The sequence below is a fragment of the Hyperolius riggenbachi genome, chromosome 4, assembly GCF_040937935.1.
Source record: "Hyperolius riggenbachi isolate aHypRig1 chromosome 4, aHypRig1.pri, whole genome shotgun sequence".
NCBI classification, from domain to species: Eukaryota; Metazoa; Chordata; class Amphibia; order Anura; family Hyperoliidae; genus Hyperolius; species Hyperolius riggenbachi.
The window spans coordinates 308,046,267-308,073,166 of NC_090649.1; the positions used below are offsets into that span (position 1 = coordinate 308,046,267).

Sequence of the window (26,900 nt, forward strand, 5' to 3'; positions counted from 1 at the left end):
GTTGATATGTTACTTTAATTTCTCTACAGTGAATAAAGAACTTGTAGTGCAAGCGGGTTTGCTTGAGCCAATACTTGATCTGCTGGAGTCTGGGGATGCTGCTGTACAGTGTAACTCCTGCGCATGTATCATGACCTTGGCAATTTCGGGTAAGCAATAGAGGCTTTTTTTATTTGTAATGTTTTCATAACTGCATTTATGATTTTACTATCTACTTCAAAAATCAGTGGGCATGTGTTATTTTCTGGCTTTCTAAATGCTGGTAAAAAAAGCAAACCAAAACTGCAAATAAACTTATAAGATATTCAATTGTATGTGTAGTACTAATGGCAAATAGCACATTAGAACACAGTCTCCTATTTTTATTTTCAGTTAAAGATCCGCATTTTTATCTAAAATCTTATATCCGCTACAAAACAAACAAACAAACGTAATGAGCCTTTACATTTTTCAGCGCTAAAATCATATCCACCTTGTTTTGTCAGCCAGATAATGTTTTTATTTACCATACTTTTCAGGACTTGGGGCTAAATTTGACTTTTCCTCAGTTGCATAGCTAACAGCGCTAGTTTATAACACTTGCTGTGCAGGAAACACAGGAACTAGTACTAAACGCACCTATGTTTATCTCATCATGACAGTTCAGGAACCCTTTACAGTAAACCTGAGGTTATTTGCCAGGCCACCTAGCGGAGGATCCAGGCAGTCTGGGAAGAGGGCGAGGGACCGATAAGCTTGAAGGGGCTGGAGGAAGCCCCAGGTATGTATACATTTTTTTTTATTTTAATCATCTCAGGTACACTTTAAGCATTTGTCTCTCATCAATCAGTGGCAGATATATACATCACTCACTTAAAGGACAACTAAAAAAATAAGGAGGCTGCCATATTTATTTCCTTTTAAGCAATACCGGTTGTTTGGCAGTCCTGGTACTTTATTTGGCCGCACTAGTGTCTGGATAATACCAGAAACAATACTGTCAGAAACGCCCGATATACTGCATGCTTGTTCAGGGTCTATGGCTAAAATAGAGGCAGAGGATCAACAGGACAGCCAGGCAACTAGTATTGCTTAAAAAGGAAATAAATATGGCAGCCTCCATATTTATTGCCTCAGTTGTCCTTTAAAGTGAGCCCGAACTTGGGTGGGAAAAATGTTAAATAATTACCTAGGTAGAGGAAAGATACTCCAGAGTCTTCCCGTCTCTTCCTTGACCTCATTGTTTCTGCACACAGACCTCTGAACATATCAGACAAGAGCTTGTTGAATGTGTTCTCATGGCCGCACTTCCCGCTGTGTATGAATACGGCTGTACTGCACCTGTGCAAGTATGGCCACACCTGTGCAAGTATGGCTGCACAGTAAGCTGAAGCCGCTCGTCATGCAGGCGCAGTACGGCTGCGCTCTTGTTCACAAAAGGGAACACAGCTGTGAACTAAAGAGGGTCACGGCAGAGGTTTCCCTCTTCTTAGGCAAGTATCCCACTTTTTCTTTTTTTCACAGCTCGGGTTTGCCTTAACTGAGAGATTCCTTGTCTCCATGTAGCTGATGGCGATCTGCTCCACTAGACTTGTGGGGGTGGACTTGGGCTTAGGAGGCTTGAAATATTCAGGATAGCCATAAACACGTAGAATATGAAGTGTGTGAATGTTTAACTGCTGTATACTTTTACATGCCCCTTTTTTTTATTTTTATTTTATTTGCTTCTTCTTTTGCAGAGTCAAATCGGGAGGCCATTGGTAATGCTGGAGGTATCCTTCCTCTTCTGACATTAGCAAAGTCTTATGATCCCAGAGTTCAACAAAATGCTGTTGGTGCAATACTGAATTTATCTCGATCAGGTAACTACACAAAGGTTTCCTAATATGTGTCTGCATCAGTGTACACCTATAGACCATCATATACTGTTAGGAAGTTATCACACTAGAAGTAATGGCATGCGAAAACACATTTAATGATTGCCTATGGACAGTAGCGTTTGCATGGTGTCTGCATTTTTCCACCTGCGGGAAAAGATTATGATTTGCCTCAAATACTTGCGCTTGTTTCTGACTGACGTCTGACTGGATTTGCCACATGCTTGTTTCAGGTGGGTGATTAAAGGCTCGTAAACACGCTAGATAGGCTGGAACGACGGGTCCGTCAGATCCTCCCACTGGGCGGGCGTTCCAGCGACAGTCTGGCGTGTGTAGAGTCTTCAGGCAGACTGATGAGGCTGTTTCTGAACGATCCACCGTCGTTCCAGCCCATCTAGCGTGTGTACGGGCCTTAAGACACACTGATGCATTAAAGATTAGCAGGATACCAGGCAACTGGAATTGTTTAATAGGAAATAAATATGGCAGTCACCACTTCCCTCTCACTTCAGGTGTTCTTTAAGGGTGAGGCGGTGGGTATGACAGATAAAAAGGACACACTGGATGATCTCCCATCATTTTCTGAGTCCTGAAGCTTTGCCCTCGTAGGTTGTTATATGAAGCTTTGCCCTCAGAGATGGGTGCCTGCATGAAGCTTTTCCCTTATAGGTGCCTGTATGAAGTTGCCCTCAGAGAGGGGTGCCTGTATGAAGCGTTGCCCTCAGAGAGGGGTGCCTGTATGAAGCGTTGCCCTCAGAGAGGGGTGCCTGTATGAAGCGTTGCCCTCAGAGAGGGGTGCCTGTATGAAGCGTTGCCCTCAGAGAGGGGTGCCCGTATGAAGCGTTGCCCTCAGAGAGGGGTGCCCGTATGAAGAGTTGCCCTCAGAGAGGGGTGCCCGTATGAAGAGTTGCCCTCAGAGAGGGGTGCCCGTATGAAGAGTTGCCCTCAGAGAGGGGTGCCCGTATGAAGAGTTGCCCTCAGAGAGGGGTGCCCGTATGAAGAGTTGCCCTCAGAGAGGGGTGCCCGTATGAAGAGTTGCCCTCAGAGAGGGGTGCCCGTATGAAGAGTTGCCCTCAGAGAGGGGTGCCCGTATGGAGAGTTGCCCTCAGAGAGGGGTGCCCGTATGAAGAGTTGCCCTCAGAGAGGGGTGCCCGTATGAAGAGTTGCCCTCAGAGAGGGGTGCCCGTATGAAGAGTTGCCCTCAGAGAGGGGTGCCCGTTTGAAGAGTTGCCCTCAGAGAGGGGTGCCCGTATGAAGAGTTGCCCTCAGAGAGGGGTGCCCGTATGAAGAGTTGCCCTCAGAGAGGGGTGCCCGTATGGAGAGTTGCCCTCAGAGAGGGGTGCCCGTATGAAGAGTTGCCCTCAGAGAGGGGTGCCCGTATGAAGAGTTGCCCTCAGAGAGGGGTGCCCGTATGAAGAGTTGCCCTCAGAGAGGGGTGCCCGTATGGAGAGTTGCCCTCAGAGAGGGGTGCCTGTATGGAGAGTTGCCCTCAGAGAGGGGTGCCTGTATGGAGAGTTGCCCTCAGAGAGGGGTGCCTGTATGGAGAGTTGCCCTCAGAGAGGGGTGCCTGTATGGAGAGTTGCCCTCAGAGAGGGGTGCCTGTATGAAGAGTTGCCCTCAGAGAGGGGTGCCTGTATGAAGAGTTGCCCTCAGAGAGGGGTGCCTGTATGAAGAGTTGCCCTCAGAGAGGGGTGCCTGTATGAAGAGTTGCCCTCAGAGAGGGGTGCCTGTATGAAGAGTTGCCCTCAGAGAGGGGTGCCTGTATGAAGAGTTGCCCTCAGAGAGGGGTGCCTGTATGAAGAGTTGCCCTCAGAGAGGGGTGCCTGTATGAAGAGTTGCCCTCAGAGAGGGGTGCCTGTATGAAGAGTTGCCCTCAGAGAGGGGTGCCTGTATGAAGAGTTGCCCTCAGAGAGGGGTGCCTGTATGAAGAGTTGCCCTCAGAGAGGGGTGCCTGTATGAAGAGTTGCCCTCAGAGAGGGGTGCCTGTATGAAGAGTTGCCCTCAGAGAGGGGTGCCTGTATGAAGAGTTGCCCTCAGAGAGGGGTGCCTGTATGAAGAGTTGCCCTCAGAGAGGGGTGCCTGTATGAAGAGTTGCCCTCAGAGAGGGGTGCCTGTATGAAGAGTTGCCCTCAGAGAGGGGTGCCTGTATGAAGAGTTGCCCTCAGAGAGGGGTGCCTGTATGAAGAGTTGCCCTCAGAGAGGGGTGCCTGTATGAAGAGTTGCCCTCAGAGAGGGGTGCCTGTATGAAGAGTTGCCCTCAGAGAGGGGTGCCCGTATGAAGAGTTGCCCTCAGAGAGGGGTGCCCGTATGAAGAGTTGCCCTCAGAGAGGGGTGCCCGTATGAAGAGTTGCCCTCAGAGAGGGGTGCCCGTATGAAGAGTTGCCCTCAGAGAGGGGTGCCCGTATGAAGAGTTGCCCTCAGAGAGGGGTGCCCGTATGAAGAGTTGCCCTCAGAGAGGGGTGCCCGTATGAAGAGTTGCCCTCAGAGAGGGGTGCCCGTATGAAGAGTTGCCCTCAGAGAGGGGTGCCCGTATGAAGAGTTGCCCTCAGAGAGGGGTGCCCGTATGAAGAGTTGCCCTCAGAGAGGGGTGCCCGTATGAAGAGTTGCCCTCAGAGAGGGGTGCCCGTATGAAGAGTTGCCCTCAGAGAGGGGTGCCCGTATGAAGAGTTGCCCTCAGAGAGGGGTGCCCGTATGAAGAGTTGCCCTCAGAGAGGGGTGCCCGTATGAAGAGTTGCCCTCAGAGAGGGGTGCCCGTATGAAGAGTTGCCCTCAGAGAGGGGTGCCCGTATGAAGAGTTGCCCTCAGAGAGGGGTGCCCGTATGAAGAGTTGCCCTCAGAGAGGGGTGCCCGTATGAAGAGTTGCCCTCAGAGAGGGGTGCCCGTATGAAGAGTTGCCCTCAGAGAGGGGTGCCTGTATGAAGAGTTGCCCTCAGAGAGGGGTGCCTGTATGAAGAGTTGCCCTCAGAGAGGGGTGCCTGTATGAAGAGTTGCCCTCAGAGAGGGGTGCCTGTATGAAGAGTTGCCCTCAGAGAGGGGTGCCTGTATGAAGAGTTGCCCTCAGAGAGGGGTGCCTGTATGAAGAGTTGCCCTCAGAGAGGGGTGCCTGTATGAAGAGTTGCCCTCAGAGAGGGGTGCCTGTATGAAGAGTTGCCCTCAGAGAGGGGTGCCTGTATGAAGAGTTGCCCTCAGAGAGGGGTGCCTGTATGAAGAGTTGCCCTCAGAGAGGGGTGCCTGTATGAAGAGTTGCCCTCAGAGAGGGGTGCCTGTATGAAGAGTTGCCCTCAGAGAGGGGTGCCTGTATGAAGAGTTGCCCTCAGAGAGGGGTGCCTGTATGAAGAGTTGCCCTCAGAGAGGGGTGCCTGTATGAAGAGTTGCCCTCAGAGAGGGGTGCCTGTATGAAGAGTTGCCCTCAGAGAGGGGTGCCTGTATGAAGAGTTGCCCTCAGAGAGGGGTGCCTGTATGAAGAGTTGCCCTCAGAGAGGGGTGCCTGTATGAAGAGTTGCCCTCAGAGAGGGGTGCCTGTATGAAGAGTTGCCCTCAGAGAGGGGTGCCTGTATGAAGAGTTGCCCTCAGAGAGGGGTGCCTGTATGAAGAGTTGCCCTCAGAGAGGGGTGCCTGTATGAAGAGTTGCCCTCAGAGAGGGGTGCCTGTATGAAGAGTTGCCCTCAGAGAGGGGTGCCTGTATGAAGAGTTGCCCTCAGAGAGGGGTGCCTGTATGAAGAGTTGCCCTCAGAGAGGGGTGCCTGTATGAAGAGTTGCCCTCAGAGAGGGGTGCCTGTATGAAGAGTTGCCCTCAGAGAGGGGTGCCTGTATGAAGAGTTGCCCTCAGAGAGGGGTGCCTGTATGAAGAGTTGCCCTCAGAGAGGGGTGCCTGTATGAAGAGTTGCCCTCAGAGAGGGGTGCCTGTATGAAGAGTTGCCCTCAGAGAGGGGTGCCTGTATGAAGAGTTGCCCTCAGAGAGGGGTGCCTGTATGAAGAGTTGCCCTCAGAGAGGGGTGCCTGTATGAAGAGTTGCCCTCAGAGAGGGGTGCCTGTATGAAGAGTTGCCCTCAGAGAGGGGTGCCTGTATGAAGAGTTGCCCTCAGAGAGGGGTGCCTGTATGAAGAGTTGCCCTCAGAGAGGGGTGCCTGTATGAAGAGTTGCCCTCAGAGAGGGGTGCCTGTATGAAGAGTTGCCCTCAGAGAGGGGTGCCTGTATGAAGAGTTGCCCTCAGAGAGGGGTGCCTGTATGAAGAGTTGCCCTCAGAGAGGGGTGCCTGTATGAAGAGTTGCCCTCAGAGAGGGGTGCCTGTATGAAGAGTTGCCCTCAGAGAGGGGTGCCTGTATGAAGAGTTGCCCTCAGAGAGGGGTGCCTGTATGAAGAGTTGCCCTCAGAGAGGGGTGCCTGTATGAAGAGTTGCCCTCAGAGAGGGGTGCCTGTATGAAGAGTTGCCCTCAGAGAGGGGTGCCTGTATGAAGAGTTGCCCTCAGAGAGGGGTGCCTGTATGAAGAGTTGCCCTCAGAGAGGGGTGCCTGTATGAAGAGTTGCCCTCAGAGAGGGGTGCCTGTATGAAGAGTTGCCCTCAGAGAGGGGTGCCTGTATGAAGAGTTGCCCTCAGAGAGGGGTGCCTGTATGAAGAGTTGCCCTCAGAGAGGGGTGCCTGTATGAAGAGTTGCCCTCAGAGAGGGGTGCCTGTATGAAGAGTTGCCCTCAGAGAGGGGTGCCTGTATGAAGAGTTGCCCTCAGAGAGGGGTGCCTGTATGAAGAGTTGCCCTCAGAGAGGGGTGCCTGTATGAAGAGTTGCCCTCAGAGAGGGGTGCCTGTATGAAGAGTTGCCCTCAGAGAGGGGTGCCTGTATGAAGAGTTGCCCTCAGAGAGGGGTGCCTGTATGAAGAGTTGCCCTCAGAGAGGGGTGCCTGTATGAAGAGTTGCCCTCAGAGAGGGGTGCCTGTATGAAGAGTTGCCCTCAGAGAGGGGTGCCTGTATGAAGAGTTGCCCTCAGAGAGGGGTGCCTGTATGAAGAGTTGCCCTCAGAGAGGGGTGCCTGTATGAAGAGTTGCCCTCAGAGAGGGGTGCCTGTATGAAGAGTTGCCCTCAGAGAGGGGTGCCTGTATGAAGAGTTGCCCTCAGAGAGGGGTGCCTGTATGAAGAGTTGCCCTCAGAGAGGGGTGCCTGTATGAAGAGTTGCCCTCAGAGAGGGGTGCCTGTATGAAGAGTTGCCCTCAGAGAGGGGTGCCTGTATGAAGAGTTGCCCTCAGAGAGGGGTGCCTGTATGAAGAGTTGCCCTCAGAGAGGGGTGCCTGTATGAAGAGTTGCCCTCAGAGAGGGGTGCCTGTATGAAGAGTTGCCCTCAGAGAGGGGTGCCTGTATGAAGAGTTGCCCTCAGAGAGGGGTGCCCGTATGAAGAGTTGCCCTCAGAGAGGGGTGCCCGTATGAAGAGTTGCCCTCAGAGAGGGGTGCCCGTATGAAGAGTTGCCCTCAGAGAGGGGTGCCCGTATGAAGAGTTGCCCTCAGAGAGGGGTGCCCGTATGAAGAGTTGCCCTCAGAGAGGGGTGCCCGTATGAAGAGTTGCCCTCAGAGAGGGGTGCCCGTATGAAGAGTTGCCCTCAGAGAGGGGTGCCCGTATGAAGAGTTGCCCTCAGAGAGGGGTGCCCGTATGAAGAGTTGCCCTCAGAGAGGGGTGCCCGTATGAAGAGTTGCCCTCAGAGAGGGGTGCCCGTATGAAGAGTTGCCCTCAGAGAGGGGTGCCCGTATGAAGAGTTGCCCTCAGAGAGGGGTGCCCGTATGAAGAGTTGCCCTCAGAGAGGGGTGCCCGTATGAAGAGTTGCCCTCAGAGAGGGGTGCCCGTATGAAGAGTTGCCCTCAGAGAGGGGTGCCCGTATGAAGAGTTGCCCTCAGAGAGGGGTGCCCGTATGAAGAGTTGCCCTTAGAGAATGGTGCCTGTGTGAAGCGTTGCCCCCAGAGAGGAGTGCTTGTATGAAGCGTTGCCCCCAGAGATGAGTGCCTGTATGAAGCTTTACCCTTATAGGTGCCTGTATGAAGCGTTGGCCTCAGAGATGGGTTTCTGTATGAAGAGTTTCCCTCAGAGAGAAGTACATGTGTGAAGCCTTCCCGTCAGAGATGGGTGCCTGTATGAAGCCTTCCCCTCAGAGATGGGTGCCTGTATGAAGCCTTCCCCTCAGAGATGGGTGCCTGTATGAAGCCTTCCCCTCAGAGATGGGTGCCTGTGTGAAGCCTTCCCCTCAGAGATGGGTGCCTGTGTGAAGCCTTCCCCTCAGAGAGGAGTGCCTGTATGAAGCTTTACCCTTATAGGTGCCTGTATGAAGCGTTGGCCTCAGAGATGGGTTTCTGTATGAAGAGTTTCCCTCAGAGAGAAGTACATGTGTGAAGCCTTCCCGTCAGAGATGGGTGCCTGTATGAAGCCTTCCCCTCAGAGATGGGTGCCTGTATGAAGCCTTCCCCTCAGAGATGGGTGCCTGTATGAAGCCTTCCCCTCAGAGATGGGTGCCTGTGTGAAGCCTTCCCCTCAGAGATGGGTGCCTGTGTGAAGCCTTCCCCTCAGAGAGGAGTGCCTGTATGAAGCTTTACCCTTATAGGTGCCTGTATGAAGCGTTGGCCTCAGAGATGGGTTTCTGTATGAAGAGTTTCCCTCAGAGAGAAGTACATGTGTGAAGCCTTCCCGTCAGAGATGGGTGCCTGTATGAAGCCTTCCCCTTCAGAGATTGGTGCCTGTATGAAGCCTTCCCCTCAGAGATGGGTGCCTGTATGAAGCCTTCCCCTCAGAGATGGGTGCCTGTGTGAAGCCTTCCCCTCAGAGATGGGTGCCTGTGTGAAGCGTTGCCTTCAGAGAGGAGTGCCTGTATGAAGCTTTACCCTTATAGGTGCCTGTATGAAGCGTTGGCCTCAGAGATGGGTTTCTGTATGAAGAGTTTCCCTCAGAGAGAAGTACATGTGTGAAGCCTTCCCGTCAGAGATGGGTGCCTGTATGAAGCCTTCCCCTCAGAGATGGGTGCCTGTATGAAGCCTTCCACTCAGAGATGGGTGCCTATATGAAGCGATGCCCTCAGAGAGAAGTACATGTGTGAAGCCTTCCCCTCAGAGATGGGTGCTTGTATGAAGCGTTGCCCTCAGAGATGGGTGCCTGTATGAAGCGTTGTCCTCAGAGAGGAGTGCCTGTGTGAAGTGATGCCCTCAGAGAGGAGTGCCTGTATGAAGTGTTGCCCTCAGAGAGGAGTGCCTGTATGAAGCGTTGCCCTCAGAGATGGGTGCCTGTATGAAGCGTTGCCCTCAGAGATGGGTGCCTGTATGAAGCGTTGCCCTCAGAGATGGGTGCCTGTATGAAGCGTTGCCCTCACAGATGTGTGCCTGTATAAAGCGATGCCCTCAGAGATGGGTGCCTGTATGAAGCCTTCCCCTCAGAGATGGGTGCCTGTATGAAGCCTTCCCCTCAGAGATGGGTGCCTGTATGAAGCCTTCCCCTCAGAGATGGGTGCCTGTATGAAGCCTTCCCCTCAGAGATGGGTGCCTGTGTGAAGCCTTCCCCTCAGAGATGGGTGCCTGTGTGAAGCCTTCCCCTCAGAGATGGGTGCCTGTGTGAAGCGTTGCCTTCAGAGAGGAGTGCCTGTATGAAGCGTTGCCCTCAGAGATGGGTGACTGTATGAAGCGTTGCCCTCAGAGAGGAGTGCCTGTGTGAAGTTTTGCCCTCAGAGATGGGTGCCTGTGTGAAGCGTTGCCCTCAGAGATGAGTGCCTGTATGAAGCCTTCCCCTCAGTGATGGGTGCCTGTATGAAGTGTTGCCCTCAGAGAGAAGTACATGTGTGAAGCATTGCCCTCAGAGATGGGTGCCTGTGTGAAGCGTTGCCCTCAGAGATGGGTGCCTTTATGAAGCGTTACCCTCAGAGATGAGTGCCTGTATGAAGCATTCCCCTCAGAGATGGGTGCCTGTATGAAGCGATGCCCTCAGAGAGTGCCTGTATGAAGTGTTGCCCTCAGAGATGGGTGCCTGTATGAAGCGTTGCCCTCAGAGATGGGTGCCTGTATGAAGCATTGCCCTCAGAGAGTGCCTGTATGAAGTGTTGCCCTCAGAGATGGGTGCCTGTATGAAGCGTTGCCCTCAGAGATGGGTGCCTGTATGAAGCGATGCCCTCAGAGATGGGTGCCTGTATGAAGCGTTGCATTCAGAGAGGAGTGCCTGTATGAAGCGTTGCATTCAGAGAGGAGTGCCTGTATGAAGCGTTGCCCTCAGAGAGGAGTGCCTGTATGAAGCGTTGCCCTCAGAGATGGGTGCCTGTATGAAGCGTTGCATTCAGAGAAGGGTGTCTGTATGAAGCGTTGCCCTTAGAGATGGGTGCCTGTCCGAAAGCATGCATGCACAGAAAGTGTGTGATAATTTTCTGAGAATGTCTATAAACTCAGTCTCTTTTGAATTGCAGAGAGGATAAAAAGTATCCTGTGTCGGGAAGGAGCTCTGCCAGTTCTCACTATGCTCCTGCAGTCAGCTGATTCAGAAATACAGGTACCAAACCTCTTGGCCATTGTGTTGTCTACTTTGTTGGCTGTGTTCACACTAAGCATTGTAATAGTTGTGTGTTTTATTATAAACCACCTTGTTTTGCATTACCCTCCTCCATGACTGTGGCTACGAATAGATTAATTTGTGTCTGAAAATAAAAGGATTTTTAGCATTCCAGAGTGGTGCACATAGCTCATGAACATACTCAAAACTGCCACTGTTTGGGCTTTTCCATTAGCCTGCTTGGCAGTCGCCAAACCAGGCTCAGAGTGAAAATAGATGCCTAGGAGTGGTACTCAGCGGCAGTTATAACTGGCCTCCTCTGGATGCTCGCTGCTCGTCTTCTTTTGGTCCTCTGAGGCTTGCGATCATTTGGGTGAGATCTATTTTCCTGCTTTTAGGGTTTAAAAGCACATGAAAAACATTGTACAGCTTTTAGATCCTAAAATCGGGAAAGAATCATCCCGCGAGGGAGTTTACAGCACAGTGTTCCATGTCAAAAAGGATTCACACAATTTTTTATTTTTTTTTAACAAATTCAAATTTATTTTTATTGTATTTGAAACATTTTCATATATAACAAATTACCAAGATATATTTTATGTTAAACCTGGCTCTAACAAATACTTGTTTATAGATTCTAATTAACAGTTCATAGTTAAATAGTTATTTGGGTTGAAAAAAGACATGCGTCCATCGAGTTCAACCAGAAAACAAAGTACAACACCAGCCTGTTCCCTTACACATCCCTGTTGATCCAGAGGAAGATAAAAAAAAACCTAGCCCCAAAAGGGAAAAAATCCTTCCTGACTCCAGATTGCAATCAGATAAAATCCCTGGATCAACACCACTGGGAATTACCTAGTAATGATAGCCATGTAATTATAGCCATGGATGTCTTTCAATGCAAGGGAAGCATCTAAGCCCCTTTTAGAATATAGAATTTGCCATAACTACTTCCTGTGGCAATGCATTCCACATTTTAATCACTCTCACTGTAAAGAGCCCTTTCCTAAATAAATTGCTAAAACGTGTTTCCTCCATGCGCAGATCATGTCCTCTAGTCCTTTATGAAGGCCTAGGGACAAAAAGCTCATCCGCCAAGCTTTTATATTGCCCTCTGATGTATTTATACATGTTAATTAGATCCCCTCTAAGGCGTCTTTTCTCAAGACTAAATAAACCCAATTCATCTAACCTTTCTTGGTTAGTGATTCTCTGCACCTGCTCTTAACCACCCTGGCGTTCTGATTAAATCGCCAGGGTGGCTGCGGGAGGGTTTTTTTTAAATAAAAAAAAAACTATTTCATGCAGCCAACTGAAAGTTGGCTGCATGAAAGCCCACTAGAGGGCGCTCCGGAGGCGATCTTCCGATCGCCTCCGGCGCCCAGAATAAACAAGGAAGGCCGCAATGAGCGGCCTTCCTTGTTTTGCTTATATCGTCGCCATAGCGACGAGCGGAGTGACGTCATCGACGTCAGCCGACGTCCTGACGTCAGCCGCCTCCGATCCAGCCCTTAGCGCTGGCCGGAACTTTTTGTTCCGGCTGCGCAGGGCTCAGGCGGCTAGGGGGGCCCTCTTTCGCCGCTGCTCGCGGCGAATCGCCGCAGAGCGGCGGCGATCAGGCAGCACACGCGGCTGGCAAAGTGCCGGCTGCGTGTGCTGCACTTTATTTGATAAAAATCGGCCCAGCAGGGCCTGAGCGGCAGCCTCCGGCGGTGATGGACGAGCTGAGCTCGTCCAGACCGCTCAGGAGGTTAAACTGCAATAGCTTTCTTGTAATGTGGGGCCTTACTAGAAAGTTAAACAGGTGCAATATTAGGCCCAGTTCACATTAGCGTTTGCCAACGGAACCGGGCGCACGGATCCGTGGTCCGTTTCGCTGAACGGACAAAAAAATGCTGCAGGACCCAATTTTTCGGACCGTTTCGCTCAGCGGAACGGAACCGGAAGGTTTTGCAGCATATAGGAACCAATGAAAACTGACGTTTTACAACACACTGTAAAAAGAACCATTTTCACCGGATCCAGCTGGCCGGTTTCCGTAGAACAACACTAATATGAACTGGGCCTTATGCTAGCATCTCAAGTTATTATTTCCCTTTTAATGCATCCCAAAATTTTATTAGCTTTAGCTGCAGCGGTTTGGCATTGAATAAGATTTAACTTGTTGTCGATGAGTACTCCTAAGTCCTTCTCCAAGTTTGATGTCCCCATCTTTATCCCGTTTATTTTGTATGGTGCTAGACCTTTGGTATGACCAAAATGCATGACTTCACATTTTTCAACATTGAATTTCATCTGCCATTTATGTGCCCATATAGCCATCCTATCCAGATCCTGTTGCAATATGTCACTATCTTCCTGAGAGTTGATGATTCTGCACAATTTTGTATCTGCAAAAATAGCAACATTGCTTTCTACTGCATCTACTAGATCATTATAAATACATTGAAGCGCACTGGACCCAGTAATGACCCCTGTGCATAGGCAAACGCAGGGGGGGATTTCAGCTGCCCAGAATCCCCCCTCAGACCAGGGCCGGTGCAGTGTCTGGGGACAAGCACAAGTTGAGACACCAGAATATCTGCAGGTATCCTGCAGCCCACAGCACCGCCCCCTTTCTTATACTGCTACAGTTGACTTTGGATGTAACAGCAGCATGTGTACAGAGCATGCAGCAGCTCTGGGGAATGTGACAGTCAGGTATGAGCACAGCCCTGTGCCCTGCTGTGTGAATGCTTGACTTTCTCCTTCATTACCAATGTCGGCTGTCCTCATTATTATCTGTATCCAAAGTACTCCTGATCGATCCCGTTGTAAGTCGGTCGGACAGGAAATTGCATTATGTGTACCCAGCATGCTGTCCTACCATATTATTATACTGTATTTTGCGTGGCTGAGGGAGACCTTTCAGGAATCCCCCCTTTGAAAATCCTGGGTTTGCCCCTGCTGTGGGGACCCCACTGCTAACAGTCACCCATTTTGAATATGATCCATTCACCACAACTCTTTGTTTTCTGTCCATTAGCCAGTTCCCTATCCATGCTTACAGACTCTCCCCCAGTCCTTGCATCCTCAACTTTTGCACTAGACTTGTGGGGAACAGTGTTGAATATATTGTAGTATAGCGAAGTACCGGTATATCACATCTACAGCATTCCCAATATCTGCATTAGCATTCATTACCTCATAAAAGATGAGCATGTTAGTCAAACAGAACCTGTCTTTAGTAAACCCATGCTGATAAATAAGATTATTTTCTACTACGGTATGAAGTCTTGTATAGTATCTCTTAGTAACCCCTCAAATACAGGGGTTGGACAGAATAATGGAAACTCCTAACATTTTGGCATCATAATCTTTGAACATGTTTTAAATAATCAAAACTTGACATGTTAATTTTTGTTTTAAGAATTTTTACTTGATATGATTAAAATAATTGATTTTTACAGATATTTAAACAAAAGTTGGTTATAATTTATAAAAATGGCAGATCTTTCAGACTTTCAAAGAGGCCAAATTGTTGGTGCTCGTATGGCAGGCGCTTCTGTAACCGAAACTGCTCGAATGATTTGCATTTCAAGAGGTACTGTCTCAAAAGTAATGACTGCCTTTGAAAGAGAAGGAAAAAGGTCCTCAGCAAAGCACAGTTGTGGCCGAAAGTCGAAGTTGTCTGAGAGAGACCGTCGGACTCTAAATCGAATTGTTAGAAAAGCTTGCAAGACCACGGCTCCTAAAATCCCTGCAGAGCTGAATGAATACCTACAGAACCCAGTTCCCACAAAAACTGGTTGTTGGGAGCTGCACAAATCTGGATTCCACAGAAGAACTGCAATTAGGAAACCTCTGCTCTCAAAGACAAATGTTTCAAAGCGTTTAGAGTGGTGTAGAAACCACCAGAATTGGTTTCTCGAGCAGTGGAAAAATGTGATTTTCTCTGACAAATCATCGTTTAACTTATTTCCGACCTCCGGACAAGTGTACGTTTGGAGACAGACAAAAGAAGCATTTCATCCAGACTGCCTTCTCCCAACCATAAAACATGGCGGGGGTTCTGTGATGATCTGAGGTGCTAGTTCTTGGAAATCGTCCGGGCCAATGATTTCCCTTCATGGAAGAATTAACAGCCGAGACTATTTAGGAATTTTGGGCGACCAAGTTCATCCTATGGTTCAAGAACTGTTTCCGGAGGGGAATGCCATCTTTCAAGATGATAATGTCCCAATCCGTACAGCTAGAATTGTTAAAGAATGGCATGAGGAACATTCTAATCAAATTGAGCATCTCATCTGGCCACCACAATCCCCAGACCTCAACATTTATTGAGCATTTATAGTCGTTTTTAGAGATTCAAGTAAGAAGTCTATTTCCGCCGCCATCATCTCTAAAAGAACTGGAGGGTGTTTTAACTGAAGAATGGGCTAAAATTTATTTTGGAAACAATTCACAATTTGTATGAATCAATGCCTCGGAGAATTGAGGCTGTAATTGCCGCAAAAGGTGGAACTACACCATATTAAAATTATTTTATATTTTGATTTTGATTATATTTTGATTTTCAAGGCGTTTCCATTATTTTGTCCAACCCCTGTAGTTTGCAAACAACTGTTGTTTGCAAACAACTGTTGTTAAGCTTACAGGTCTATAATTGCCTGGATCTGATTTTTTCTTTTTTGCCCTTCGTAAATAATGAGGTATGATCAGTTCTTTATGTGACATATACAACTTCTTTGTAGAAATGAATTCTAACCTAACAAATCAATCATATTTTAGATTATTTTGTAAAAATTGGACTGTTGATAAGCCCCTTGTTGTTCTCTGGCTGTTTCCTCACCTCTAACCATGGATGGAGTCTTTGCGCTCTCCTGCCCTGTTGCATACTTGTGTGTAGAACTGAGTGTGTGGGATGACATAACTTGCAGCAAATACTTTTGCCCTGCCCTCTGCACCAATGCAGGGGTAGACAAGTAATAGAGTGAAAGTAGAGGGCAGGCCAAGCATGTTCATGGAAAGAGGATGGTAATGGAGAAAAGGTCTGCAGGGATGGACAGGCACTTCTATGGCAGGGGAAAAAGGCGCCCAGTGCATTTGTTGAATTAAGCCACCAATACAGTAGTAGACACTTTTTTTAAAGAGAACCCGAGGTGTGTTTAAAGAATGTTATCTGCATACAGAGGCTGAATCTGCCTATACAGCCCAGCCTCTGTTGCTATCCCAAACCCCACTAAGGTCCCCTGCATTCTGCAATCCCTCATAAATCACAGCCGTGCTGTGAGGCTGTGTTTACATCTGTAGTGTCAGTCTCAGCTGCTCCCCCGCCTCCTGCATAGCTCCAGTCCCTGCCCCCGTCCCCTCCCTCCAATCAGCAGGGAAGGAAGGGATGCAGGCGGGGACTGGAGTTCTGCAGGAGGCAGGGAGAGCAGCAGACTGACACTATAGAGATAAACACAGCCAGCTCTGACAAGCTGTTTGTCAGCAGCGTGGCTGTGATTTATGAGAGATTGCAGAGTGCAGGGGGACCTTAGGGTGGTTTGGGATAGCAACAGAGGCTGGGCTGTATAGGCAGAACCAGCCTCTGTATGCAGATAATATTCTTCAAACCCACCTCGGGTTCTCTTTAATAGATTTGTCTTTAGATTTGAACACGTTGAATCTAACAAAAATCTACTAAAATGTAAGGCATGGTTTATCATTTTTTATTTTATTGATCAAAACGTGTTTGAGAAAGGCCATTCTTTTCTAAGGTTGATGTGGTCGGGTGAATGGGGCACACAGATATGAGCAATGTTTAATCATCATTTGTATAATTTTGTACAGCAGCAAGGGCCAATGGTGGCATCAGTCAGATTGATATGCTGCATATAGAGGGTGCATGGCAGTACCCAGGTAGATGGTCAGACTTCCATTATTTACTTTATCAAAGGCCACACCTATGAAGTATGGTGGCCTTTAGGTACAGCTGACTGCATCTAAAGCAAAGATTTGTAGCTGACAGGATTCTGCTGGTATATGATATTGATATATTCAGTGTGCATAGCTAAAATAGGAAGCCCTTCACCCATTAACCTGGGAGTGTGTAGACACCTAGGGACTCCAGATACCCCTCCCCCTAAATGAAAGTGGGGGTGAGTCCCTTTTTCATAATATTGGCCATGGGAAATTTGGAATTGGGGGCAGACTGCCATTTGATCTTATTGTCAGTGAGGATTGGTATAACTCAGGGTTGTTGATGTTAGTTGACCATAGCATATGGCTCATATTCACGTTTGAAAATTCTGTTACATCCATCATCAGCCATGCACATAAATGTGCGTTCGCTAAGTTTTGACACAAGACGCCTTTACACTGCTTTAAAGTATCACCCGTTCCAAATATTTCGATTTATTGGTAAGGATTAACCAGAGCACACAGGTTATAATTTGCTGAAATGAATCTAGCAAAAAGCTGTGATTACGTTTGTTCCTCCCTGGTTTGATAAATATGTTCGCAGTTGATCCCACGATTGCATTGAACAATGGTAGCTATGCAAAGAAGCAACCTTTTCTGGTTTCGGAGCTACTGCAAAAGAAGAATTAATGGGCTGTCTACAGCCTTTGGTGAAAAAAATCTCCCAGCATGCATCTGTGGGTCTCCATCTGCCATTTGCATTTGTGAAGCATAGTCCTATCACTGGAAGCCACCCAAAAAAACTTTTTTATTTTTTTTTACATTATATAAGATAACAAATGGTGAATTGTTTATGTACAGTTTCCATGCCAGTGATATGCAGACACACTGTTGTATTCTGTTTAATGTAAGTCTGTTTAATGTAGATAATCTAAAAAAGGAATAAACAGCAACACAGGCGACAGTAATTAGCAACCACAGTCTGCCAAGTCTTTTGACGCCAAGCTAAGCACGTATTTGCAGCAAAGCTTCCTAAATAGTAGTTATAGATAGATCTTTGTAAAAGCCAATATTGTTGCCTGCTGTATTGTTCATATGTAAATACTTAAGTGTTGACTCAGTCAGGTTGTTATACATGAGAACTTTGCACTTGAGCCACAAGCTGCTATTTGTATAACAAAATAAAGCTATTATCAAGCATGCAATTAAACAGCCATGTAGGAACAAAAGCTGTTATTTTATGTTAAAGCGGACCTGAACTCAGAGCTTCCTTTCTGCTCTAAAAGATAAGCAATGACATACTAACCTTTTTAACTACCTGCGGACTGAGCGAGTATAAATCTACGGCGGGCAGGGGGCGCTGCGGTCCTGACCGGACGTAAGCTCTACGTCCCATTGACCGCACGCCCCCGCCCGTCCCCGTCGCTCGGTCCGCTCTGCCCCCGCCGCAATGTGATGCCCTGCCGCCTCTATGACGGCAGAGCACTGTGAGCCGGGCAGGAGCCGTTTTCATTGGCTCCTGGCCCTGTCATTCCTGTAAGCCGTTCCCATTGGCTTACATGGAGCGACAGGGTCAGGACCCAATGAAAGCGGCTCCTGACCAGCGCACAGCGCTCTGCCGTCATAGTGACGGCAGAGAGAGCAGCCTGCGGCGGGGACAGAGCGGCGTGTCCGGCAGGAGCGACGGTAACTTGCGGCGATTCGTTGGGAAGCGGCGGTTTGCTGGACCAGCACCCTCTGGTCCTTAAGGGGGCAGAGGGTGCTGGTCCAGAAAGGGTTAAAGAAAAACATTTCTTTGTTATGCTGGGAATACACCATAAGTTTTTTTTTTTTTTTTTTTTTTTTTTTTTTTTTTTTTTTTAGCAGATAGATGGTTCGATGGATAATTTCCGACATGTCCGATCTTATTTTTGATGGTTTTTCTGATTGATTTCTTATAGAAGTGAATGGAAATTGATAAGAAAATCAATTAGAAATCGGTCGGAAATAAGATTGGACAGTAAATCGAAAAAAAAATCTCATTGTGTATTCCCAGCATTACAGCTCATACAATAACACTTCATATTTGCTTACACGAAGTTCTGGCAAGAACCTGTGAGCATAAAAACATGCAGGCCACCATACTGTGAATAAAAGTGTACAAAAAAGGGATAGTAAGCCGTTTCTTTTTGTACAGTTATAGGGCAAGGATTTTACCAGGTATTTGTTGTATCTGACACAGGTACGCTTATTAGTTTCCTGAGCTGCTGAGACCAGTGACAAGGAAATAGCTGACATTCAAAATTCTCTAATAAGCCTGCATTTTAGACTTCAAAGTGCTACAGAAATAGGTACCATGTCAATTCTGACACGAGAATGAAATTTGGTCCTAGACTTGTTGTGCTTGTGGTCTGTTTCCTCTGAGGTAACAAGTGTCATTAGATAGCTGATCCATGTGCCTTTATCTGCCACCTGCATTGAAAGTCTGGGTCAGAAGACTTGGCACTTTTCATATCTGAGGCCTGTGTCTGAAGTGTGAACACAGACATCACAGATACAAGTTAAACTTGGAGAAAAGTAATGTATTGATTCTCTGAAAATTCTATGTATGTGGATGACTATGAGTTTGTGGGTGTATGTAACTTTACAAGGGTTGTGTTCACATTATCGTTGTTGGCCATGGCTGCTGAAGTCACACCTTCATTTCTGTGTCTAGAACAAAGCAGATCTGAGAACCCTTTCTAGAATGCTACCTTTTTATTGTAGTCATGGAATGTTAGTGCAGCCGTTTTACTAGTTCTGAGATTGAAAACATATTGCATCAGAATGGCTATAAAGGTGATGCCTATTGTGCTACAGTTCACAGGAGAGGTCCACCCTAGATATTATCTACCTAGGTTGATAAAGGAAGTGTTAGGCCATGTGGAAATTTATTGTGGTGTTCCTCAGTTTTCTCCTTAATCTGTTGTTGCTTCTAAAGGCTGTATTTCCACACATACGTTGTAATCTGTATGCCTGGAATCGCAGGATTTTCTAATGCATTTGCAAAAATGGATGCAATTTTTTTTTTTTTGTATTTTTTTTTCTTTTTTTTTTTTTTTTTTGGGTGCAAATTTTCACATGCACGTTTTTGAATTTTGTGATTTCTGCCTAGTAAGAGCTGTTCACCTACTAATTATAATGTTATAACTTCTGCCTATTTGCTACTTCCTGAATGGGTTGAAGAAAGGAGGGGAGAGTTATGTTTGTGAGGTAGGAAAAATGCAATGTGATTTTCCGCACAGAAAAATGAATAGACGTGTTCCAATGCGATGTGTTTGGACTAGATTGTGAGCTCCTCTGAGGGACATTTAGTGACAAGACAATATACTCTGTACAGCGCTGCGTAATATGTCTGCACTATATAAATACATAATAATACATTGATCGTGAATCGAATGCATTGGTATGTACCTAATTCTCTAATTTTCCATAACACCCCAACCATAAACTACCACCAACAATAGCTGGAAGCAGAATTGCATCTTACCCCCACTGTGTGATGCCTTGGAGGGGGAATAGTAATTAACAACCCAGGGAAATTTGCCACAGCCGTGTGAGCTGTTTGTTAGCTTCACCCTGTGCCAAAATTTCCCAGCACCTGATGGCTGTTTCCATGTGACACAAAGCACACTGTCTCACATGGCAGAGTCAACAGATGTGCATGTGAATATGCTTCATTATGGAACACTTTTCCATGTTTGAATGAAACATACAAGCTGTTTAGGTCCCATGGAATGTCAGTTGTGCTTTTATGAATTTTCGAACAATCTGTCCATTATACTGTATATTCCAGAGCACTCTGACCTCAGAATAAGATTTTAAATGAAGTGATGGAAAGGTCACTAAATCAATTGGTGTTCTGATTTGCTTTGGAATGAATAACCTAAAGGGCTACTGTTGTCTGCATATGGCAGCATAGAAAATGGAAATGTTGTAGAGTGGAAAGGGTCAGGAAAATAAGGAAGATGTAACAGCAAGTTCATAGTTGAAATGGCACAAGCTCATATTGGATGCATTTCAATAGAATTACCATATTATTTTATTAGAAAAGCATATGAAAAGAAGTAACCCTACCATTATCCATATTAGGACAGTGGACAAGGTGGGCTCATACTAGTAATACACATTTTCCATTTACTGTATTCAGGCAATATCCCCCTCTGTCACTTTTCATTAACCCCTTTGAACAGCCCTAGTGCTTATTAAACAGTCTCAGCTTCAAGCGGTACTGAACTCTTGCAGAGCACTCAAGTCTTTATTACACATATGGGGTTTGATGCATCAAAAGCCAGTAATATTGCAATGTACACATTCACATAGCACACTGCAAAATTACTTTCGCTTACGCCTGCAAGTACCACGAGTTACACAATCAGCTTGACATCCCGTACTTGGATAGAGCAACCGTTGCCACAGTAATGCATCTGACTAACATTAAAGCTAGTTAGTAGTGCGCATTACTGTAGCAATAGCAACGCTACTCGAGTATTGCGAGTTACGCTAATCACGCAGCTCATGGTACTTGCAGGCGGATGTGAAGGTAATATTGCCGCGCGCTGTGTGTGCACCGCAGTATAACTGGCTTTTGATGAATCTACCCCAATGTCGCTAAAGGAAACCACTGCTCTGTGTTTGTTTACCCAGACAAAAAGTGTCTAATTGGTTCTTTTGAGCAGCTGTCATTAGACTGCAGGGGCACTGCCTCCGCTCTCTCCTTATATAGTATAAACTGAGACTTAAAGCGGACCTGAAATAAAAAACTAACTATAGCAAGTAACTTGTCTATATATCTTATCTAAAGTTTAGATGGTTTACACCAGGGGTGCCCACACTTTTTCGGCTCGCGAGCTACTTTAAAATTCGCCGAGGCCAGGAGATCTACCGGTGTTTCAAATGCACCTCCCCCCCCCCCCCCCCCCCCCCCCCCAGAAATGTAGTTAGGTATAGGTCCCTTCAGTATAGGCTAGCCGGGTATAGGTCCCTTCAGTATAGTTTAGCTGGGTATAGGTCCCTTCAGTATAGTTTAGCCGGGTATAGGTCCCTTCAGTATAGGTTAGCAGGGTATAGGTCCCTTCAGTATAGGTTAGCAGGGTATAGGTCCCTTCAGTATAGGTTAGCAGGGTATAGGTCCCTTCAGTATAGGTTAGCAGGGTATAGGTCCCTTCAGTATAGGTTAGCAGGGTATAGGTCCCTTCAGTATAGGTTAGCCGGGTACAGGTCCCTTCAGTATAGGTTAGCCGGGTACAGGTCCCTTCAGTATAGGTTAGTTGGGTATAAGTCCCTTCAGCATAGGTTAGCCGGGTATAGGTCCCTTCAGTATAGGTTACCTGGATATAGGGCCGGTGGCGTCCAGGTCTTCAGGCCTGGCTCCGGTGGGCAGCGTGAGTGGAGTCGGAACTCGGACGTTTTCCGCCTCCCCACCCGATTGGCTGCGCGCCTCTCCTCTCCTGATTGGCTGCGCGCCTCTCCTCCCCTGATTGGCTGCGCGCCTCTCCTCCCCTGATTGGCTGTGCGCCTCTCCTCCCCTCCCCTGATTGGCCAGGCTCTCTCCTCCCCTCCCCTGATTGGCCAGGCTCTCTCCTCCAGCGGCCAGCAGCAGAAACTGCGATATACCGCTGCTGGCTGCTAAATTCAATGGGACACGGCCAAGAGGCCGCGATCTACTGATTAGGCGGTCGCGATCTACCGGTAGATCGCGATCGACCTATTGGGCACCCCTGGTTTACACAGTAAATCTAGCTGCAAACAGCTTCAACAGTATATAATTATTACTTCCTGTGATAAAATCAGAGCAGCCATATTCTGCTCGTCATCATTATACAGGCAAGCTGCTCTGCATCTCCACCCCTCAGACTGTGAAAACTCCACCCTCTTACCTCCTTTCTCCTTCCCTCTCCGCTCTCTTGCTTCTGAAATCTCGCATGCTTCAGCAAAAGCCTCCTCCTGCCCAGGCTGAGCTTGCATGAGCACTTGCAGTAGTGCAGCTAGCATGCGCTGGTAACTTACGCTCGCTCTATCTAATTAAAGGCAGCTCCACTGAACCAGCCCTGAGCCCCTTCTGGTCCAGTGGCTTTAATTGACGCAGTCTCCGCACTTTGATTGGCCCTACAGTGGACCAATCAAAGCGAAGGGATCACGTCCATTAAAGGCACTGGACCTGGCAGGGCTCAGAGTGGGTTCAGTGGAGCTTCGTCAGTTAGGAGTGAGCATAAGTTACCAGTGTACGCTAGCTGCACTACTGTGGCATAGCGTGCGCGGAGCTCGCACTCCTGTCATTAAGCACGCAGCTTGATGAATCAACCCCAATGTCTTTGTTATACATGCTTCCATGCACGCACACTCAAGGCTTGCCATTCATCCCTGCAATATATAAAGCTGAACTGAAGAGACTACCTTTTTTTTCTCAGAAATAATTTCACTTTAAATAAATTAATAAAATTCAGCACTTCAGCACCATTACTTGTGTCCTATCAGGGCAAAGGAGGCGGGGCTTTGCCCAGTAGTATACTGACATGGCAAACACTAGGGAAACAAAGCTGCTTTCAACATCGCTCTTCACATGACTCTGCATCCTCCTTCCAGCTTGACGCTCATTGCAAGTAATGGTGCTGAAGTGCTTTGGATGGCATTATCCAGGAAAACTTGATTTCCCAGATATTGCGTGAGCTTATAAGACTGTATTGCATTATGTTTCACTGATGTGCTATCTTTCTTGCAGTACTACAGCTGTGGCTCTTTGGGAAATATTGCTGCTAGTCCAGAGCATCATAAAGCCATGTTAGCCATTGGTGACAAGTTTCTGCTCCGAATGCTGGTATCTCTTATGTCTTCCTCTGTTCAAAAGGTAAAGCTATTTCCTTATCTCACACTGGTGAACATTATGTACAATGATTATGATGTAATATGACATCCTGGGGGACAGTGTCATTAGTGGAAAGAAATGTAACTGGGCTCCCAGCCTGATGAAGCCTGAATATACATTACAGTGATTACATGAACTTCCAGTCTATTTCACACCACATACTTGCCATCCTTCAAATTCAGCCCACTGTTTCTTCTTATGCTAGGTGGACACAGGGATGTTGTGTTCACTGTACAAAAAATATCGCAATGCAACAGAGAGGAGAGCGCCCTTTGTTAGGCGGGCAATGTACCACATAAAGGACAACGATGCATCACTGTGACTTTAAATGCGCACTTTGTACGATATTGCACAGCATGCCTCGCATTATGCCAACCGATTCCACCACACCGCATTGTAACAGGTCTATATGAATTTACCATTTTAATATAATTGCACCACTTACCTGGGGCTTCTATCAGCCCCCTGCAGCCACCCTGTGCCCTCGTAGTCACTCACTACTGCTCTGGTCCCCCGTACGCATTGCACCTGCAACGTGTATAATGATACGTGTTCACGTCCGCGATAGCCTCTGGCACCAGCGGTAACTTGTGCAAAGGTACGTGTGGCGGCCCGCCGACTCGGAGATAGCAGAAACAAAACTAGTGGCAGCAGTAGTGAGTTACTACGAGGGCACAGGGTAGCTGCAGGGGGCTGGTAGAAGCCCCAGGTAAGTGAAACTCATTTTTGGAAGGGGGGAGGGGCTGGGGGGTTACGTTTCCTTTAAAGAAAAAATTGCATGGCATATGGTCATTGTAACCGCTGCTGACCTCCAGTGCTATCCCATTTCTATCTTCATTCCTATCTATTTCTTTCCTTCTCCTACAGCTTGTCTTTCCATCAGGCTTGGTTATGCTGGTTCACCTTGTTCTTGCTTGCTCCATGTTTATGCTTCTGAATGTTAACCAGGGACATGGTATGGCCATAACATAAACAGAGGAACACGCTGTACCAATGTGTAAACAAAGGAGTGGTTACAGTCAACCAATATAATGCTTATGTGGCATAAACCTGTTTTGTCTGTCTTTATTCCTCTAAACAGGTCTCAAGCCAGGCGTGTCTTTGTTTGAATAACCTAGCTTCAAGCGGTAAGGGATCGTATCCATTGTTCATACGAAGTACAAAAGTTGCATACTTCTCTGCGTATTATCTATGATATTCCTTGGTGTGATTCATTGGTTCTAAATTCCACTAATAAACTTGCTGATGCACAGACATAACAACAGTCTAATGTAAAAAGCATGTAGGAGGAGGTTAATTAATGAACACATATTAGGATTATTTTTGCAGTAGCAATTCCCTCACTTTCTATGGGAGAGGTGTGTGCGTGATGTGGCTGCGCAGCTTATAGAGGAAATTAACTGAAAAATATTAGTAGGGGGGAAGCCTCAATAGGATCCGGAGGATTCCCCCTCCTGAGAGGAGTACCCCCCCAGGGGCTGTTTTTCTCAGTACAGGTTTTCTTTAAAGTGCATAATACAACACATAATAAAATGAACTATAACAGCGCAGTTGGTACAAATAAATCAACTTTAATGTGACAGTCCTTTTCATTAAAATAATAAAAAAAAAAACCTTTTTAAACTCCCCCCTCCCCCCAACTTTTTGCTATGGCAGCAATTGCTCACTATTGAATGGAGGAAGGGTGTGCACATTCACGGCTGCTGTTTGTGCTGGACTTGAGTCTTAACGTCCAGGAATCTTTTTAGGGTAGTTTATTAGGATGTGAGACTCGCGTCATGGGATCTGAAGTGGTTAATATTCCATTTCATGACTGTGACTGGTTACACTGTCCAAAGTTTAAACTCTGAATGATATACTCTAGAAATCTGTTTTGAAATAGAAAGTAGAGAAATATAACAGTCATCACATTTTAATCCCTTTCAAATAATTTCAGTTGCCTTGCTTACATTTTGGTTTCAGTAGTTGGAGTGATACAACTGGAACAAGCATGCACCTTTACTCATTAGCAGTGTTATTCGAATCCAGGTTTCCTTATTTGGAAACCTGAACGGTGCTGTCTAAAACAGTTCAGCGCCATTACTATCAGAGAGTGTCACGGAGTTGCTTTCCACGTCGCACTTCACCTTACCCATATACTTCCTCCCTCCAGCTTGGAGTCATGTGAAGCTTGATGTGCAATGCAGCTCCGCGACTCTCTCCGCAAGTAATGGCACTGAACTGCTTTGGACACCATTATCTGGATTTTGGGATACAACTTTAATACCCATTTATGGGCCCATGACCCAGAAGACATTGGACACAGGGTAATTGCACCAGTCAAGTGAATCATATTTTTAAAGAAAGTACACAATGTTTCCCTTAAAAGTCACTACTTCTTTTCTCTTCTCTTAAATGCCCAGTACACACAATGCAAGTTTCCATCAGATTGACAGTCGAATCGATTTTTCCGACCGGTCCGATCTGATTTCTGATCATTTTCTTGATTGATTTTGTATAGAAGTGATATGAAAATCAATTAGGACAACGATCAGAAATCAGATCAGACCTGTCAGAAATAATGGATTTGACTGTCAATCTGATGGAAAATTGCATCGTACGTACCAGGCATTAGAATTGAGAACAATTGTACAGGTGCATTTATGACTAAAGTGTGTTAAATTGGTTGATGCTACTATTCCAGATTGTAAGGAGTTAAAAATGAAGACTACATTTTGAAGACTTGTGTATTGTGTGTTTTCCAGATTCAATTAACGCTTTTTGTTTCTTTTTAAGGGGAAGTTCGGGATCACCTTTTCTCGATGGACGTCATGCCTCTAATCCTCTCCTTGCTCCATTCCAGCAGTAAAGATGTGCTCCAAGCTTCCATTACTCTCCTCAGCACCATGTCCCATTCTCCAGAACAGATGGTAAACTCTATGGATAGTGCTCTGATGTGATCCATAATGTTCTCTTAGCATGGACTGTGATTCATAAACTGTGTCTAATGAACAAAGTTTATTCTTAAATTGAGTTTGTATGTAAGTCAGAACACTGTGCCACCAGTATCTCCCTCTATCCTCCTGTGCTTCTACTGTGTCCCCTTGTGCCTCAACAGTGTTCCCCTGTGTCACCAGTGTCTCCCTCTGTACTCCTGTGCTTCTCCTGTGTCTTTGTGTCTCAACTGTGCTCCCCCGTTGTTACCAGTGTCTCCCTCTGTCCCCCTGTGCTACTACTGTGTTTCAACTGTGCTCCCCGTGTCACCAGTGTCTCCCTCTGGCCCACTGTGCTTCTCCTGTGTTTCCAGTGTCCCCTTGTGCCTCAACAGTACTCTGCTGTGTCACCACTGTCTCCCGATGCACTTCTGCTGTGTCCCCTGTGTCGTTTACTCACCGCCGACAATGTCCCACACAGCTCAGATAAACTCTTACATCATTGCGATGACTGTGCTGTTTTTATCAGCAGGTTGTTTGTAACTCGAGAGATATGTAACCTGGGGACTACTTGTAACTCATTACTTACCCTTATGACATTTTTGTGCTATTTACAGTGATATAGATTTCTTGCTTTGTCCAGAATTAGGAAATGTTGTGCTGATTATGGAAGCAATCCTCTTCTGTTCAGCAGCTATAAACACTAAGGCCCAGTGCACACCGAGCGGATTTGGATGCGATCTGCTTGGCTAATTTATTTCAATGGGCTGGTGCACACCGGCGGTTTGAGGTTTGTAGCAAACCGCAAACGTACCTCCTGCTGCACGTTTGCAGTTTGCTAAAAACCTCAAACCACCGCTGTGCCCCAG

The 26,900-nt window shown here is 47.0% G+C and overlaps 1 protein-coding gene across 1 annotated transcript in view; it reads left to right on the forward strand.

Moving 5' to 3' along the window:
• LOC137570773 (uncharacterized) overlaps positions 1–26,900 on the forward strand; it is a 97,351-nt gene that overhangs the window by 36,934 nt on the left and 33,517 nt on the right. The window contains exons 4-9 of the mRNA XM_068279491.1: positions 30–149; positions 1,719–1,841; positions 10,268–10,350; positions 22,976–23,101; positions 24,201–24,246; positions 25,895–26,028. Of these exons, the coding sequence (XP_068135592.1) occupies positions 30–149; positions 1,719–1,841; positions 10,268–10,350; positions 22,976–23,101; positions 24,201–24,246; positions 25,895–26,028 (632 nt within the window). The remainder of the gene's footprint in view (positions 1–29; positions 150–1,718; positions 1,842–10,267; positions 10,351–22,975; positions 23,102–24,200; positions 24,247–25,894; positions 26,029–26,900) is intronic.